Raw genomic sequence first — 14,776 nt, forward strand, 5'->3', positions numbered from 1 at the left:
TTTGGTAAGTAATCCGTGTCGCTTCATTACCCGTCTGTCTGTGTTCTTTGTTCTTATTTCTGAATAATGTTTCAAGGTATAATGTTGGTTGGTCATAATCTAATTCTTTATATCCATAAACAATTCAAATTTTTAATATTAAGAGACATTTAATGAGTGGATTTTACTTAGCCTCCCCAGATGTTATCAGAGCCTTTTATAGTTTCAATTTCCCTGTGGAAGCATGGTAATCGTGTAGAGCAGAGGACTGGTGCTACACCTGGAAGCCAGGCTAAGCGTCTGGGTTATCATTGGGGGGACACACAAAGAAGAGAACAGATGATACAGACAAGAAGGACATATAGACTCTATCTCCAGGGTGAAGCTAAGATCAGAGTCCAGGGTTTTAAACCGAAGTTTAGAGAACAGAAAAGATGTTGCTGTCAGAGGTGATATTCCAGATACTTCGCAGCAAGTACAGCAGCTGTCAACCAATTAGAAAAGGCAGGAGCAAGACCTGGAAGTCCTCCGCTGTGCCAGGCCTTCACCCGTTTGTCACTGGATCATGAAACATTCAGAGGGGCTCTGGACCGCCACTATTTACCATCGGGTATAGAAGTATTTCAATTTAAAAATTAGTGAAGTTGCACCACTATGCCCTGGCTGAACATAAGACCCTACGTCCATATTGAGGGCTCAGGCTATAATGAAAGAAATGAACCAAGTGTGGAGTCGTCAGATAGTGGGATGTGGAATTTCACTTAAGTAGAAGGAAGCAGAATCTGGACAGGGAAAGACGATGTCTTAGGATCAGGCCCCTGTAGAGCACCTGGAGAATTCCTTTAATGCTAGAGGAGCAGCTTGTTCTGGCAGAAAGTATATTCTACGTCTGCAGAATCCTGACTGTTGCTTACGCTTAGGTTACTTTGAGCAAATTATCTCACTTTCATAAGGCAGTTCCTTTGGCTAAAAAATAAGTCTCTAATCATACCTGTATGGCATTCATCAGGGTGGTTCACGTGAGATAATAGTCATGAAAAGACTTTAAATTATGGAGAACCAGAGAGTGGCACAGAGGCAGTCTTCTTATTATCTTGTGGTGGATGCTGCTTGCTCTCTCCCCCATATTTAAGCACTCGTCTCGTCTTAGCTTGACAGACCAAGAATATGACCAATTTCATGGAGATGAGGCACAGGACTTATTGACATTAGCCTAAGATTTACTCCTTTTTTCCACTTACTGGTTATGATATCGTGGACAATATTTATTCATCTAATATCTACCGAGCATCTTCTGCATGACTGCCGCTATGCACAGTCTTGCCCTACAGAGCTTACAGTCTAGGAAGGGAGACAGTAGATCTTGGAGAGCTGAGTTTCCATCATCACTGATCTCCCTGGTACCTAGTTTAGTTACACTCAGCGAATAGTATCTATGTGTATCTTGGGCTTTTTGATGTTTTTCCAAACCATTAACACAAAGGTTTTCAATCTTAACTGCTTATCAGTTATTTATGGAGCTTTTTAAATGTACGGATTCTTGGGCTCTACATGTCATGGTGTGCTGGTAAATGTTTAAAAACCTGTTTTCTGGGTGGGAGTTGATTTTGTAGCATTGGCTGATTTCCCTGCTAAATACTCCCACCATGACCAATTTCAAGCTGCCAACATTTTTGACTCTCACACGATTTGTAAAAATCTACCAATTAGCTCTCATGAGCCTGTACAAACCAACTCCAGCACACCATTGCCCCACCTCAGGACTAAGGAATAAAAATCTGTAGGAATGAGACCTGGAGACTTTCGTTATTTAAAAAGTTCTGAAGGGAGCCAGAATTAAGAACCAGTGACTCATGAAGATTTTCTGTTGCATGCTTGTCAGATGTGACAGGTTCAGCACACAGTAAGGCTTGTTTGCTTTTTAAAACCAAGTAGCCTCAAGAAGTTGCATGTCTGGTGATAGAAAAGACAATATAGCAGCTCTGAAATTATTGCAAGTGGGTGAGTTAAGTTGCACATACTACCTAAGTTTTTAAGGTAGAATAAGGATTGTAGACAAAAGACATCCAGTGACAGCTCTCAATTGTAACTGAGAAACAAAATTAGGTAATGCCACAAGAAAGATACACAGTAACTTGTCAGGTTTGGAGAGAAATAGAATATCAGTCAAGTGATAAAAGAAATGTCATAAACTGCTGGCTTTGGAACCAGCTTTGAAGGCTGGGGAAGGATATAGGAGAGAGGTGAGAGGTTGATGAAACAGCGTGGACAAAGGAAGTTAATAACTACTTTGAAGAATGATGACTGAGTCCACTTGGTTTGGAGCATACGAAAAGTGTAAACAATTTTGAACAACAAGTTTTGGGAAAGTAGTGCTTAACACCTGTCTAACCTACTGTTTTTCAAGGCTGGCAACATTTCCCTCCCCTCCAGCTTACTCCTCAGTAGATATGACTTGGATGCTTACATTTTTTCAAACATCTTTTAGCAACTTACTTTTATGCTTAGGTATTAAGTTAGATTAGTAAGAATGCATTAATCTTTCCATTCATTTAATGGTTCCTGAATACCCTAACACTAAATGCACACGTAGAATGCACATCTCACACTATATTGCTTATAGGTCAAATTTTTCTTAAGAACATCAAGAAATTATACTCTTTAAATAAAAATTGTTTGACAATGGGACTCTGGGATATTTTTTTAAAAGCCAACAAACATGCATTTAGTCATTTAATTAATTAGTTCTCCTCCTTACCCATCAGAAATTATTCTGCTCACTAAGAAGAAACCGAAAACTATCTCTACACTTTCTCCTGATCATTTCTAGTGTTCTGAGCAGGTCAACTATTTGGCATTTTTTACTAACACTGTGTGACGTTACTTGACAAGGTAGATGGTTATAGCTGGTGTGTGGTACACTTGTTAGAACAGAATGGTAAACATTCTACCTTTAGCTACCATTTGTTTAAATGCACTATTCAAAATAATTATTACCTATAATCACTCTTATTGAATAAGGAATGTTGTATCTTTATATTTTTGGCAGTGAGTTCTTTTGAAATAAACACAATTGAACATTTTGTTCATTCCTTTTAATCCATTTTACCCTAAGGCCTACAGTGCCTTAATATACTGAGGTTTTGGGTTTTTTTTAAGTTGTTTTTTTTTTCCAAGAAGATGAAGGAGAAGCAAATCATTCACTGGCCTATTATAATATTAATCCGAGAAAGAAAGAAAAAAGTTATTTGGAGATCTGATGTTAGAAACACTTCTCTGATTTGCTTCCCCCTCCCCTTTGGTGGCAAAGGAATTTTCCACTCTTGACACTGTTTGAAGTGTAGACATCACAGAAGAAAGGTGAAAAAGCATATTGTTTTATAATAAGCCATGAAAAGAGATATGCTTTCTTCTGTAGCTCCTTCCCTACCCCTCCCTTGGGATATAAATATCAAAGTCAGATTCTTAGTTTGGAGGCAGCTGGTTATAGCAGAAAGATAGACCTGAGTTCAAATCCTGACTACACCAAAAATTGGCTTTGGGACCTTGAGCAAGTCCTATAGGGTAGTGGTACACATTAAATAAAGTAACATAAAGTTACTTGGCCCGTAGTGATGCTCAGTAAATGTTAGTTCACCTTTGTAGATGTAACTGGTTTTGGCTGTTTGTGCCCTCTAAGAAAGTTATCAGGGGTGTTTTTGCTTTTTACTGTTCTGCATACTCTCATCACAATTCTTATTGGTAGAAAAATCCACCACAGAGCCGAAAATAATTTGAATTATCCCTCTTTTGGTCTGCTTACTTAGATGTGAGGGGAAGAGCATGAAGCTAGTAATGACCCATAACCATAAAACGGTGCTCAACCTTATTAATAATCAAGGCAAAGCAAATTAAGATGATAATGAGATTAAACACTAGAGTGCCAAAAAATGGAAACATCTGATGATTCCAAGTGTTGGCTAGGATTTAGATCAATTAAAACTCTCCTTCCTAGTGGGAGTATAAATTGGCACAACCACTTTGGAACATAATTTGGCACTAACTTGTAAACTTGAGCCTGTATTTATGACTCTGTAATTCCTCTCCTAGGTACATGTCCTAGACCAAAAAACATGTACAGGAATGTTTGGTTGATGTCTGAAAAATTGGAAATAATTCTGTCTAAGTAGAATATATAAGCTTTAATATAGTCATATAATGCAATCTTTTACACCAGTAAAAATGAATGAACCATAGCTATGTGTAATAAGTGATGAATCTTGTTAGTATAATATTTAGTTTTAAAAAAGCATATTGGGAAGACTACCTACAGTATAATATAATTTTAAAGCCCCCAGACAATCAAAACTAAATAATATATTGTTTAAGAATATAGGCATATAATTTTTTAAATGGAATAAAAAATAATGCAAAGAGGTAGAACCAATATATAGATTAAAGTGAAATTCTAAAAAACATTTAAATAATACAAAAGAAGGCAGAAAGAGAGGAATAGAGGAATAAAAATGTGGGGACAGATAGAAAATAAATAGTAACATGGTGGATTCACATCGAACTATATCAGTAATTACATTAAATGTTAGTGGACTAAAGGCAAAGAATGTCACAATAGATAAAATAAAGCATGATCTAGCTATATTCTTTCTATAAGAGACGTTCTTTAAAATATAAAGAGATTGAAAAATACACCTTGCAAACAGTGAGTATAAGTCTGGAGTGGCTATATTAATGTCAGATAAAGTAGATTTCAAGGCAAATAGTCTTACTAGAAGATAAAGCAATCTTGAAAAAGAAGAATCAAGTTAAAGGATTTATACTTCCTTCAAAACTTACTATAAACTACAATAATCAAGAGAGTGTGGTAGTAACGTAAAGGTTGACAAATAGATGCATGGGAACAATAATGAACCCGGAAGTAAACCTCACTTACACTGTCACATGATGTTTTACAAAGGAGCCAAGTAATCCAGTGAGGAAAGGAAAGTCTTTTCAACAAATGGTGCTTGAAAACTGGATATCCGTATGGGAAAAAAAAAATGAACCTTCATTCCTACCTCATACCATGTACAAACTGGGCAACAGTGATGAGAGAACAAATATAAAATGGCAGGGAGCAAATCTGAAGAAAAAGTTAATACCTAAGGATCATTAATTCTCTCAACTTTTCTTACTTTTCCTTCATGTTACTATTCTTGTCTCCATGAAGAGCTGTGTAATACCTTGTTTCTCATGTGTTTGTCTTGTTCTTTTGTTGTTTTTGGTTTATATACCACATGTCAGTGAAATCACATGGGTCTCTGCTTTTTCTGTCTGACTTATTTCACTTAGCATTATACTCTCAAGATCCATCCATGTTGTCACAAATATTCCTATATCATCTTTTCTTACCACCGAATAGTATTCCATTGTGTATATATACCACATCTTCTTTATCCATTCATCTATCGAAGGACATTTTGTTGTTTCCATGTCTTGGCCACTGTGAACAAAGCTGCAATGAACATTGGAGCACACGTGTCTTTATCTCTAAATGTTTTCAGATTTTTTTGGGTAGATACCCAGGAGAGGGATTGCTGGGTCATATGGTAATTCTATTTGTAACTTTTGGAGGAACCTCCACATGGCCTTCCATAGTGGCTGCACCAGTCTGCATTCCCACCAACAGTGTATGAGGGTTCCGTTTTCTCCACAGCCTCTCCAACACTTGTTACTATTTGTCTTGTTGATGATAGCCATTCTGACTGGGGTGAGGTGATATCTCATTGTGGTTTTTATTTGCATTTCTCTGATCATTAGTGATGTTGAGCATTTTTTCATATGTCTATTTGCCATTTGTATGTCCTCTTTGGAGAAATGTCTCTTCAGGTCCTCTGCCCATTTTCAATTGAGTTGTTTGTTTTTTTGTTGTTGAGTTGCATGAGTTCCTTGTATATTTTGGATATTAGCTCCTTATCGGAGGCACTGTTTGCAAAAATCTTCACCCATTCAGTTGGTGGCCTCTTTATTTTGTCGATGGTTTCTTTTGCTGTGCAGAAGCTTTTAAGTTTCATATAGTCCCATTTGTTTATTTTATCTTTTACTTCCCTTGCCTTTGGAGTCAAATTCATAAAATGCTCTTTGAACCCAAGGTCCATAAGTTTAGTATCTATGTTTTCTTCTATGCAGTTTATTGTGTCAGGTCTTACGCTTAAGTCTTTGATCCATTTTGAGTTAATTTTGGTACATGGTGACAAATAGCAGTCCTGTTTAATTCTTTTGCACATGGCTATCCAATTCTCCCAGCACCATTTATTGAAGAGGCTGTCTTTTCTCCATTGTATATTTTTTGCTTCTTTGTCAAAAATTATCTGTCCATATTTGTGTGGTTTTATTTCTGGGTTCTCAATTCTATTCCATTGGTCTATGTATCTGTTTTTCTGCCAATATCATGCTGTTTTGATTATTGTAGCCCTGTAGTACAAGCTAAAATCAGGAAGTGTGATACCTCCAGTATTGTTCTTTTTTCTTAAGATTGCTTTCGCTATTCAGGGTCTTTTGTGGTTCCAAACAAATCTGATGGTTTTTTGTAAGAGCTGTGTAATATCTTAACATATAATAATTCTTAGCCTGGGCCAGGGAGTAAATGATATGCTTTTTCAGTGTTTTGGGAGGCAGTAGTTTATGTTTTAATTCTAGCTTCACCATATGAGATTCCTTGGGCAACTTATTTGTTCTTTGTGAATTTCAGTTTTTTCATCTATAAAATATTTATATTTCATTGGGTCTAAATTGCCATGAGTTATAGCACGCTCAGTTATGTTATATGCCACTAAGAAAAACTGAATATTGCAATTAAACTATGATTCAGTGATTTATCACATTGACTTCTCCTAAGTTATGTGTGTATGTTAGAATCAGTGGAAAATATGGTACTCTCAACCTTCTGCGTTTATAAGGAATAAGTAGCACAATGTGCTTAAATGCTGAGCACGGCAGCTGACACGTTATAAATACTCAGTAAGTAGAAGCCGTTATGTGGATGGTGATGGGGTTGGTGAGTTGAGCATGAGCATTCCGTGAAGTCGTGTTCATCGTTTAGGTTGTTCTTTGGGGATCAGAATCACAAACAGGTCATTTTGATGAGATTTGGTGGTGGAGGTCAGAATGCCCACTCATTTTGAATTTGAAGTCGCATACCGATCATATAACAATATACGAAACAATAATATAGCATCTTCAGTTTGTTTTTAGAGGTAATTCTTTTCATTATTGGCCTTTTGTTATCAATGAAATTTGCTTGTAGATTATTGTTGAAGTTTCCTCCAGGAATAAATTGTTTTGATACATGTCAACCTCCTGGGTTGGTTGAAGTCACTTTTTATGGTCAGAATTTAGTTCACAGGCACAGCATGAATGAGCTATTCCTACATGTAAAGCTTAGTAAAATTGCCTTGTTGATATTACGATGTGAGACCTCAGGTTGTAACTTATTCTCATTTTCTTGTCTATACAGGAGGCAGACAGTGGTGAGGAGGAATGCCGGTCACAGCCCAGGAGGTATGTTTGCTCATTATATCCTATTGCATTTCTGTAGTTAATATTTTTTTCTCTAATTTTGTCTCAGTCTTGTCATATTAGCTTATCTCTGTTTTTCTAAATTGCTTAATTGGTCTCTCAAAATGGGATTGCTTTACAAATCCAGTTACTGACTCAGGAAGATTTTAAATGGTCGATTGCATTATGTTGTGTACCTGAAACTAATACAATTTTGTATGTCAGTTATACCCCAATAACTACATAAATGCATTAAGTAAAATACGTAAAATGGTAGGTTACCTTTTTAAAAATGCATAAAGGCCAGTATTGCCCAGTTTTGACCCAAGTCTCCAGAACTACTTGGAAAATAAAAAGGCAAATTTTTCTTTCCTTTTGGGAAAATAGCAATTGAAGAACATTTCAGCCTTCAGTTTTGTGCTTATGTTTGTCATTCATTTTGATAGATTTTGCAATTCTTACAGATTAGTTAATATTTCACTTCCTAAATACAAGGATATAGTGAATAACTTACCCAGTCCTTTGAAATACAATGAAACTTTCTTTCTCCCTCTCATGGAATAGCGGGCATGTGGTTATCAGGGTACCAATACCGGCTGCCATTAAATGAAAGAGAGACATCTAGGAAGTGTATAGCATTTCTGTAATCTCTTTTAAGTGGTTTTTAAATCAACTCCCTCCCATAAGATACAGTTCTGTTAAATTCTAGATGGTCATTTAAATGTTGCCGTGCTTGTATCCTCTGAACTCAATCACATGAGCCAGTCTGGATGATACAGAGAAAAGATATAATAAGCATGCTTATTGTGGAGAAACTGGCTAAAGGAAATGCTTCCTTAATGATGAATTATCAGGTGTTTGTTGATATATACCTCACTCTTGTAAACTACAACTGAATATAAAAATAGTTCCTTTTCATCAGTAACTAAGGTTATTGGCAATATTTTTCCTGTCTTGGTTATCACAAACATTTTGGCTTACAGCTGAATTTTTCACTGTCTCTTAGGGAAGATCTGACAGTGAAGTGTCATTCTTTTGCATAGAGCTAAGAGATGGGAACCAGAAGAAATTTTAGTTGCATGCTTACCAGAGGCATCACTACCTTATTCCCATCAGAATGAAAAAGGATTCCAAAGGATTCTTAAAATTTCTAGTAGATCAGATTTAAAGATCTCTGGGTTAATTTTAAGCTTTACATATTGACTTGGCATCTACTGGGATAATTGTTCCAAAAAATTACATAATGATGAGGTCAGTGAAGTTATTCTTTTATTCACAGCGCTGAATTGTCAAGCCATTTAGACCCGTTTTTAAAGTTGTTGGCAATAAATCATTAATATGAGTAGCAGAGGGTTTTCATAGGCTTCTTCTAGTAACAAGAAAAAGATCACTTATAGAAATAAGAAATGAAGAAAGACCTAGTAGCACCCATTGTAAAAAATCAGAATTTGGGGTAGCCTGTTAACTCGATTGGTTAGAGTGTGGTAGTAATAACACCAAGGTTGCCGGTTCGATCCCCGCATGGGCCACTGTGAGTTGCACCCTCCTTAAAAAAAGAAAGAAAGAAATCAAAATTGACTTGCCTGTTGTAATTTCTTATATTGTGTGTTTCCCAGGTTATTTCTAAATGTAATTGCTTTAGTCTGACTCAAAGCAAAGAAACTTTGAAGTGCCAGATGAATGAATGCCCCTTGGTGTGTAAAAGGTTGATTTTTGTGTGCTTGGCTGCTACAGATTGTTCTGGCATTCTCCATCACTTACCACAGAATAAACTAGCATTGAGTTAGCGTCTTTTTATTGAGCATGCCTAAACTCATCGTGTCAATTTGTGGGTTCAGTTGTGGTTTTTGTAGCAGGGACTTGAATAGTAAACAGTGTATCATTAAAACCTAATGCCAGTTCCAGGTAATGAAAAAGATGCTGCATTAATGATCTCTTCGTTTAACCAAATGCTATTTATTGGGAAAGTCGTAAGTTAGATGTAATCTTTCAATATAATTAACCCAAACTATGATGTCTTTAAAAATGAATGTTCACAGGCAATAACAAAAAATAGATAAATTAGACTAACTACATCAAGATGTAGAACTTCTGTGCATCAAAGGATACAGTCAACATAGTGGAAAGGCAACCCAGAGAATAGGAGAAAATATTTGAAAATCATAGAAGGGGTTAATGTCCAGAATGCATAAAGAACTCTTACCACTCAACAACAAAAGACATAAGCAAGCTGTCTTAGTCAGCTCGGGCTCTTATAACAAAATACCGCAGACTGAGTGACTTCAACAGACATTTATTTCTCATAGTTCTTGAGGCTGGGAAGTCCAAGATCAAGGTGCTGGCAGATTCGGTTCCTGGTGAGAGCCCTCTTCTTGGCAGCTGCCTTCTTGCTGTGTCCTCACATGATTGTCAGTGAGAGGGTGCTCTGGTCTCTTCCTCTTTTTATAAGGCCACTAACCTATTGTGGGGCCCACCTTCATGACATCACCTAACCTCAATCATCTACCAAAGGCCCCCATCTCCAAACACCATCACATTGGAGGTTAGGGCTTCAACATATGGAATTGGGGGTGACACACAAACATTCAGACTATAACTCTCCACCCCCCGCCCTTCATCCCATCTCAGCAGCCCCCAAAGTCTTAAATCATTCTAGCATCAACTCTAACGTCCAAAGTCTCTTCTAACTATCATCTAAATCAGATGTGGGTGAGACTCGGGGCAAAATTCTTCTCCACCTACGAACCTGTGAAACCACTTAAGTTATGCACTTCAAAATACAATGGTAGATAGGCACAGAATAGTCATTCCCATTCCAAAGGGGAGAAACAGGAAAGAAAGAAGAGGCTAGAGGCCCCAAGTAAGTCCAAAATTTAGCGAGGCAAACTCCATTAACTCTTAAGACTCAAGAATAATTCTCTTTGGTTTGGTACTTTGCCTTCTGGACTCACTGGGGCCGTAATCCTTTTTTCAGGACCCACCAGAGTTGTGGTGTCATCCCCGAGGGGCAGCCCTGCCCTTTGGCTCCCCTGGAGCGCTACCCATGCTGGTTCTCCAAGGGCTGACCCACATGGCACTCTGCCCGGCAGTGGTCCTGCCCTTTGAAACCGAGGTGGAGGCAGCCTGGTCCCTCGACGCTTGCACTCTAGGCAGTAGCCCTAAGGGTAGCAGGACATCCTTTGGACCCCTTTGGGGTCCGTCTTCCTTTTACTTGAAGGGTAATGCATGTTCACACATCCTTCATTTTGAATCATTCTCTGCTTGCTTTAGTCTCAGCTGGCAGTTTTTCTGCTGGTAAAATCCCATCTCTATTTCTGGCTTCTATAGAGATGGCCGATTCGTTCTGTGGTTCACACCCACATTCATCTCCTCACCAAGTGGTCGCTCTTCTGAACACGCTCTCATTTTTCGCGATATGGACAGGCTGGAATTTGCCAAGTTTTTAAGTTCTTTTTTCCTTTTTGTTTCACAACTCCTCCTTCAATTCATTTCTCTCTTCTCCTATTTTACTATAAGCAGTCAGGAGGAACTGGGCTACTGCTTCAGCACTTTGCTTAGAAATTTCCAGAGCTAAATATCCAGTTTCACTGCTCACAACTTCTACTTTCCACAAGACCAGAACAGGAACACAATTCAGCCAAGTCCTTTGCTACTTTATAACAAGGATTGCCTTTCCTCTAATGTTTAGTAATGTGTCCGTCTGAGACCTCATCAGAATGACCTTTACCACCCACATTTCTACCAACATACTACTCGTGATTATTATGTATTCTCTAAGAAGATGGAGGGCTTTTTCTCCAGCTCTCCTGTTTTCTTTCTGAGCTCTCACAAGAATTGCCTTTTAACACTCCTTTCATGGCAGTCTCAGCTTTTCTAGCACACACCTCAAAACTCTTCCAGTCTCTACTCCATTACCTAGTTCTAAAGTTGCTTTTACATTTTTAGGTATACGCTATAGTAGCACCCTACTTCTCAATATCAAAACCTGTATTAGTCAGGGTTTTCCGGAGAACCAGGATTAATGGGAAATATATAGATAGGTAGATTTATTATAAGGAATTGGTTTATACAATTATGCAAGGTTAGAAGGCCCAAGATCTGTAAGTTGGAGGCCCAGGAGAGCTGATGGCATAACTTCCAGTCTGAGTCTCAATCTGAAGTCAGGAGAAGACCAATGTCTTGGCTCAAAGACAGGCAGAGAGAGCAAATTCTTCCTTTCTCAGTCTTTTGTTCTATTCAGGCCTGCAATGTGGAATAGTGAAGCCCACCCGCATTGGAGAGGGCAATCTGCTTTACTCAGGCTACTGATTCAAATGTTAATCTCCTGCAGAAACCCCCTCAGAGACATAATGTTTAATCAAATATCTGGGCACCCTGTGGCCCAGTCAGGTTGACACATAAAATTAACCATTACACAACCTCAATTAAAAAGGGCAAAGAACTTGAATAGACATTTCTCCAAAGAAGACAAACAAATGGCCAATAAGCACATGAAGAGATGCTCAACATCACTAATCATTAGGGAACTGCACATCAAAATAATGAAATACCACCTCACACTCATTAGAATGTCCACTATCAAAAAAACAAAACAAAATGAAAAACAACAGAAAATAACAAGTGTTGGTGAGGATGTAGAGAACTTGAAATCCCTGTGCACTCTTGGTAGAAATGCAAAAGGGTACAGTATGGCAGGTCCTCAAAAAATTAAAAATAGAATTATGATATGCAGCAATTCCACTTCTGGGTATACACCCAAAAGAATTAAAAGTGGGGTCTCAAGAAATTTGTACACTCATGTTCACTGCAGCACTATTCACAATAGCCAAGTGTCCATTAACAGATGAATGGATAAACAAAACGTGACATATGCTTACAATAGAATATTATTCAGCCTTAAGAAGGAAGGAAATTCTGATACATGCTACAACATGGGTAAATCTTGAGGACACTATGCTAAGTGAAATAAGCCAGTCACAAATGGACACATATTATATGATGTCCCTTATATGAGGTACCTATAGTAGTGAAATTCTCAGAGATGGAAAGTAGAATGTTGGTTGCCAAGGGTTGGGGGAAGGGGAGGATGAGGAGTTATTGTTTAACGGGTACAGAGTTTCAGGTTTGGAAGAGAATAAAGTTCTAGATCTGGATGGTGGTAATAGGTACACAACAGTATGAATGTATTTAAAGCCACTGTCCACTTAAAAATGCTTAAAATGGCAAATTCTATGTTACGTGTATTTTACTACAGTTAAAAAACAAACAAGCCCCTTTTATGTCATTTAAATTCTGGCAATACTTTGTCTTTATAAGAAGAAGAGGCCTGAAAAGATAACATGATTACAGAACTAAAAATCAAGTTGTGTATTATTACTTTTTTGGTGAAAAAATAAATGGATGAAATTCAATGCTAATCTTCCCTTAGCATATTTATGAACTCAGAGCTTTTCTTCTTCTTGTGTGATGTCCCACTGTGCTGACTGGGGAACAGCCAAGGAGGGAACTATAAAACTGAACCATAAAACACGCCAACATTAAATCATTTCGACTTATAAACAGCTATCTTACGGCATATGAGTCATCTTATAAAATTGTAAGATAAGTAAAAAATAAACAAAACAAATATGCCAGTAAAATAAAATTTTGAAATTCTACACTTGATCTTAGCCAAAAGGCCGAGAAGCGATAAAATTTTGAAATTCTAAGACATCTCTTTTAAGATGAATAGCTGTGGTAGGAAACAAAGTACTTTAGATCTAAATTTAGAAATTAAATATTTTAATTACAGTAGAATTCTTTCATTCCTGTGTATACCAACTCTAACCTAAGAATTGTATAAAGAGAAAAGGAATGACTTTTAGGAAATTGGCTTTGGGGTCAGCAAATCCAATACTGACCCCAGTTGGCTTTGGGGTCAGTATTGTAAAATAACATAGTTTCAAAGATCTGGGAGAAATTTTTGTTTGTTTGTTTGTTTTTTAAGACAAAGGAATGCCTAAGCCTTTCAGGACAATTTTTATGTTTTTACCCTTCAACTCAAGCAATACATATAATATTTGTTGCCAGTTTTTATTTTTTCAGTAACTCAATATGAAGGTTTTTCATGTTCACCCCAATATCTCTCTTGTTTTTAAGCCTAGTTTCTTCCTCTTTAGTCTTTCACAGACATAAAGAATTACTCACCATTTATTGAAAAAGTTCTTCACCCTTGAAAACATATTTATTTTCCCCGAGGTACTTCCAAACTAGCAATGAAAACAAAGTTTTCAGCAGATAGGGAAGAGAGACAGCAATGCGGACCAGTGGAGTCTCAGAAAATCCCTTGGAAGAGCCAGGTCTTGAATGCGTGGGATTTAGATAGGAGAACAGAAGAAGAGCATTCCAAATATAGAAGGATGGGGAGAGGGGAAGGAAATCCTCAGAAGTCTGGAAGTAGGCGCTGATGTGTTTCGAGTACAATAAGAAGATAATTGTCTGTATCTTAAAAGCAGAGGAGTTTTGACAGCCAGAAAAGAGTATGAGAAGAGACGGACAACTTTCCAGGAAGCTGTTGTGGGCAAATGGGTAGAGGTAGGCGATCCCCTCCCCAGGATCTGACAGCAGCATGAGGGCAGGGACTGTCTTTTATCTCAGTATCCACAGCAATCACATGTAGTTGGCACTTAGTAAGTGCTTGTGGAATGAATAAGTGAGAAGAGAAGACTATTGGTATCTTTACTATAAGTGAATCAGGGCATGTCTTTGTGAAAGATACAGTTTCACAATAGCACTGTGTTACTAATTCATTCAATTTGTGGAAAAGTATTTCCTCTAGATCTCTGTCTCCAGTACCTCATCAAGTTTGCTGTCTCTTGTATTTGCTCTGTTTATTTTTCACTTTTGAGATGGGACTTTATTTAACTTCAGCCTATTTGGTGAAATAATTTTTGTATGGATTTAAGTACCATCATGACAATAAATATACTGTATTGCCCGTATTTTTGGCTGTGAAAAGAGGACTGATATACTTCTACCTCAGTATACGAGTATGTTTTAGTTAAAGAATGTGTTAACCTAGAGAATACTTTACTGTCAAAACTGAAACTCTGTACTCACTAATAATAATTCTCCACCCTCCCCTTTCCCCAGCCCTTGGCAACCAACATTCCACTTTCCATCTCTGAGAAGGTGACTACTATAGGTACTTCATATAAGGGAATGATAAAATATGTGTCCTTTTGTGACTGGCTTATTTCACTTAGCGTAGAGTCCTCAAGGGTCA

General features: G+C 37.5%; 1 protein-coding gene and 1 pseudogene across 3 annotated transcripts in view; one reads left to right on the forward strand and one right to left on the reverse strand.

Moving 5' to 3' along the window:
• SSH2 (slingshot protein phosphatase 2) overlaps window positions 1-14,776 on the forward strand; it is a 226,641-nt gene that overhangs the window by 88,361 nt on the left and 123,504 nt on the right. For all 3 annotated transcript variants that reach the window (XM_019739497.3, XM_074320331.2, XM_019739499.3), the window contains one exon: window positions 7,472-7,515. In XM_019739497.3, the coding sequence (XP_019595056.3) occupies window positions 7,472-7,515 (44 nt within the window). The remainder of the gene's footprint in view (window positions 1-7,471; window positions 7,516-14,776) is intronic.
• LOC148756483 (U2 spliceosomal RNA) lies at window positions 13,120-13,202 on the reverse strand (annotated as a pseudogene).

Source organism: Rhinolophus sinicus, chromosome 12 (genome assembly GCF_057876585.1).
Source record: "Rhinolophus sinicus isolate RSI-liver-muscle chromosome 12, RSI-T2T, whole genome shotgun sequence".
In the NCBI taxonomy this organism is placed as follows: Eukaryota; Metazoa; Chordata; class Mammalia; order Chiroptera; family Rhinolophidae; genus Rhinolophus; species Rhinolophus sinicus.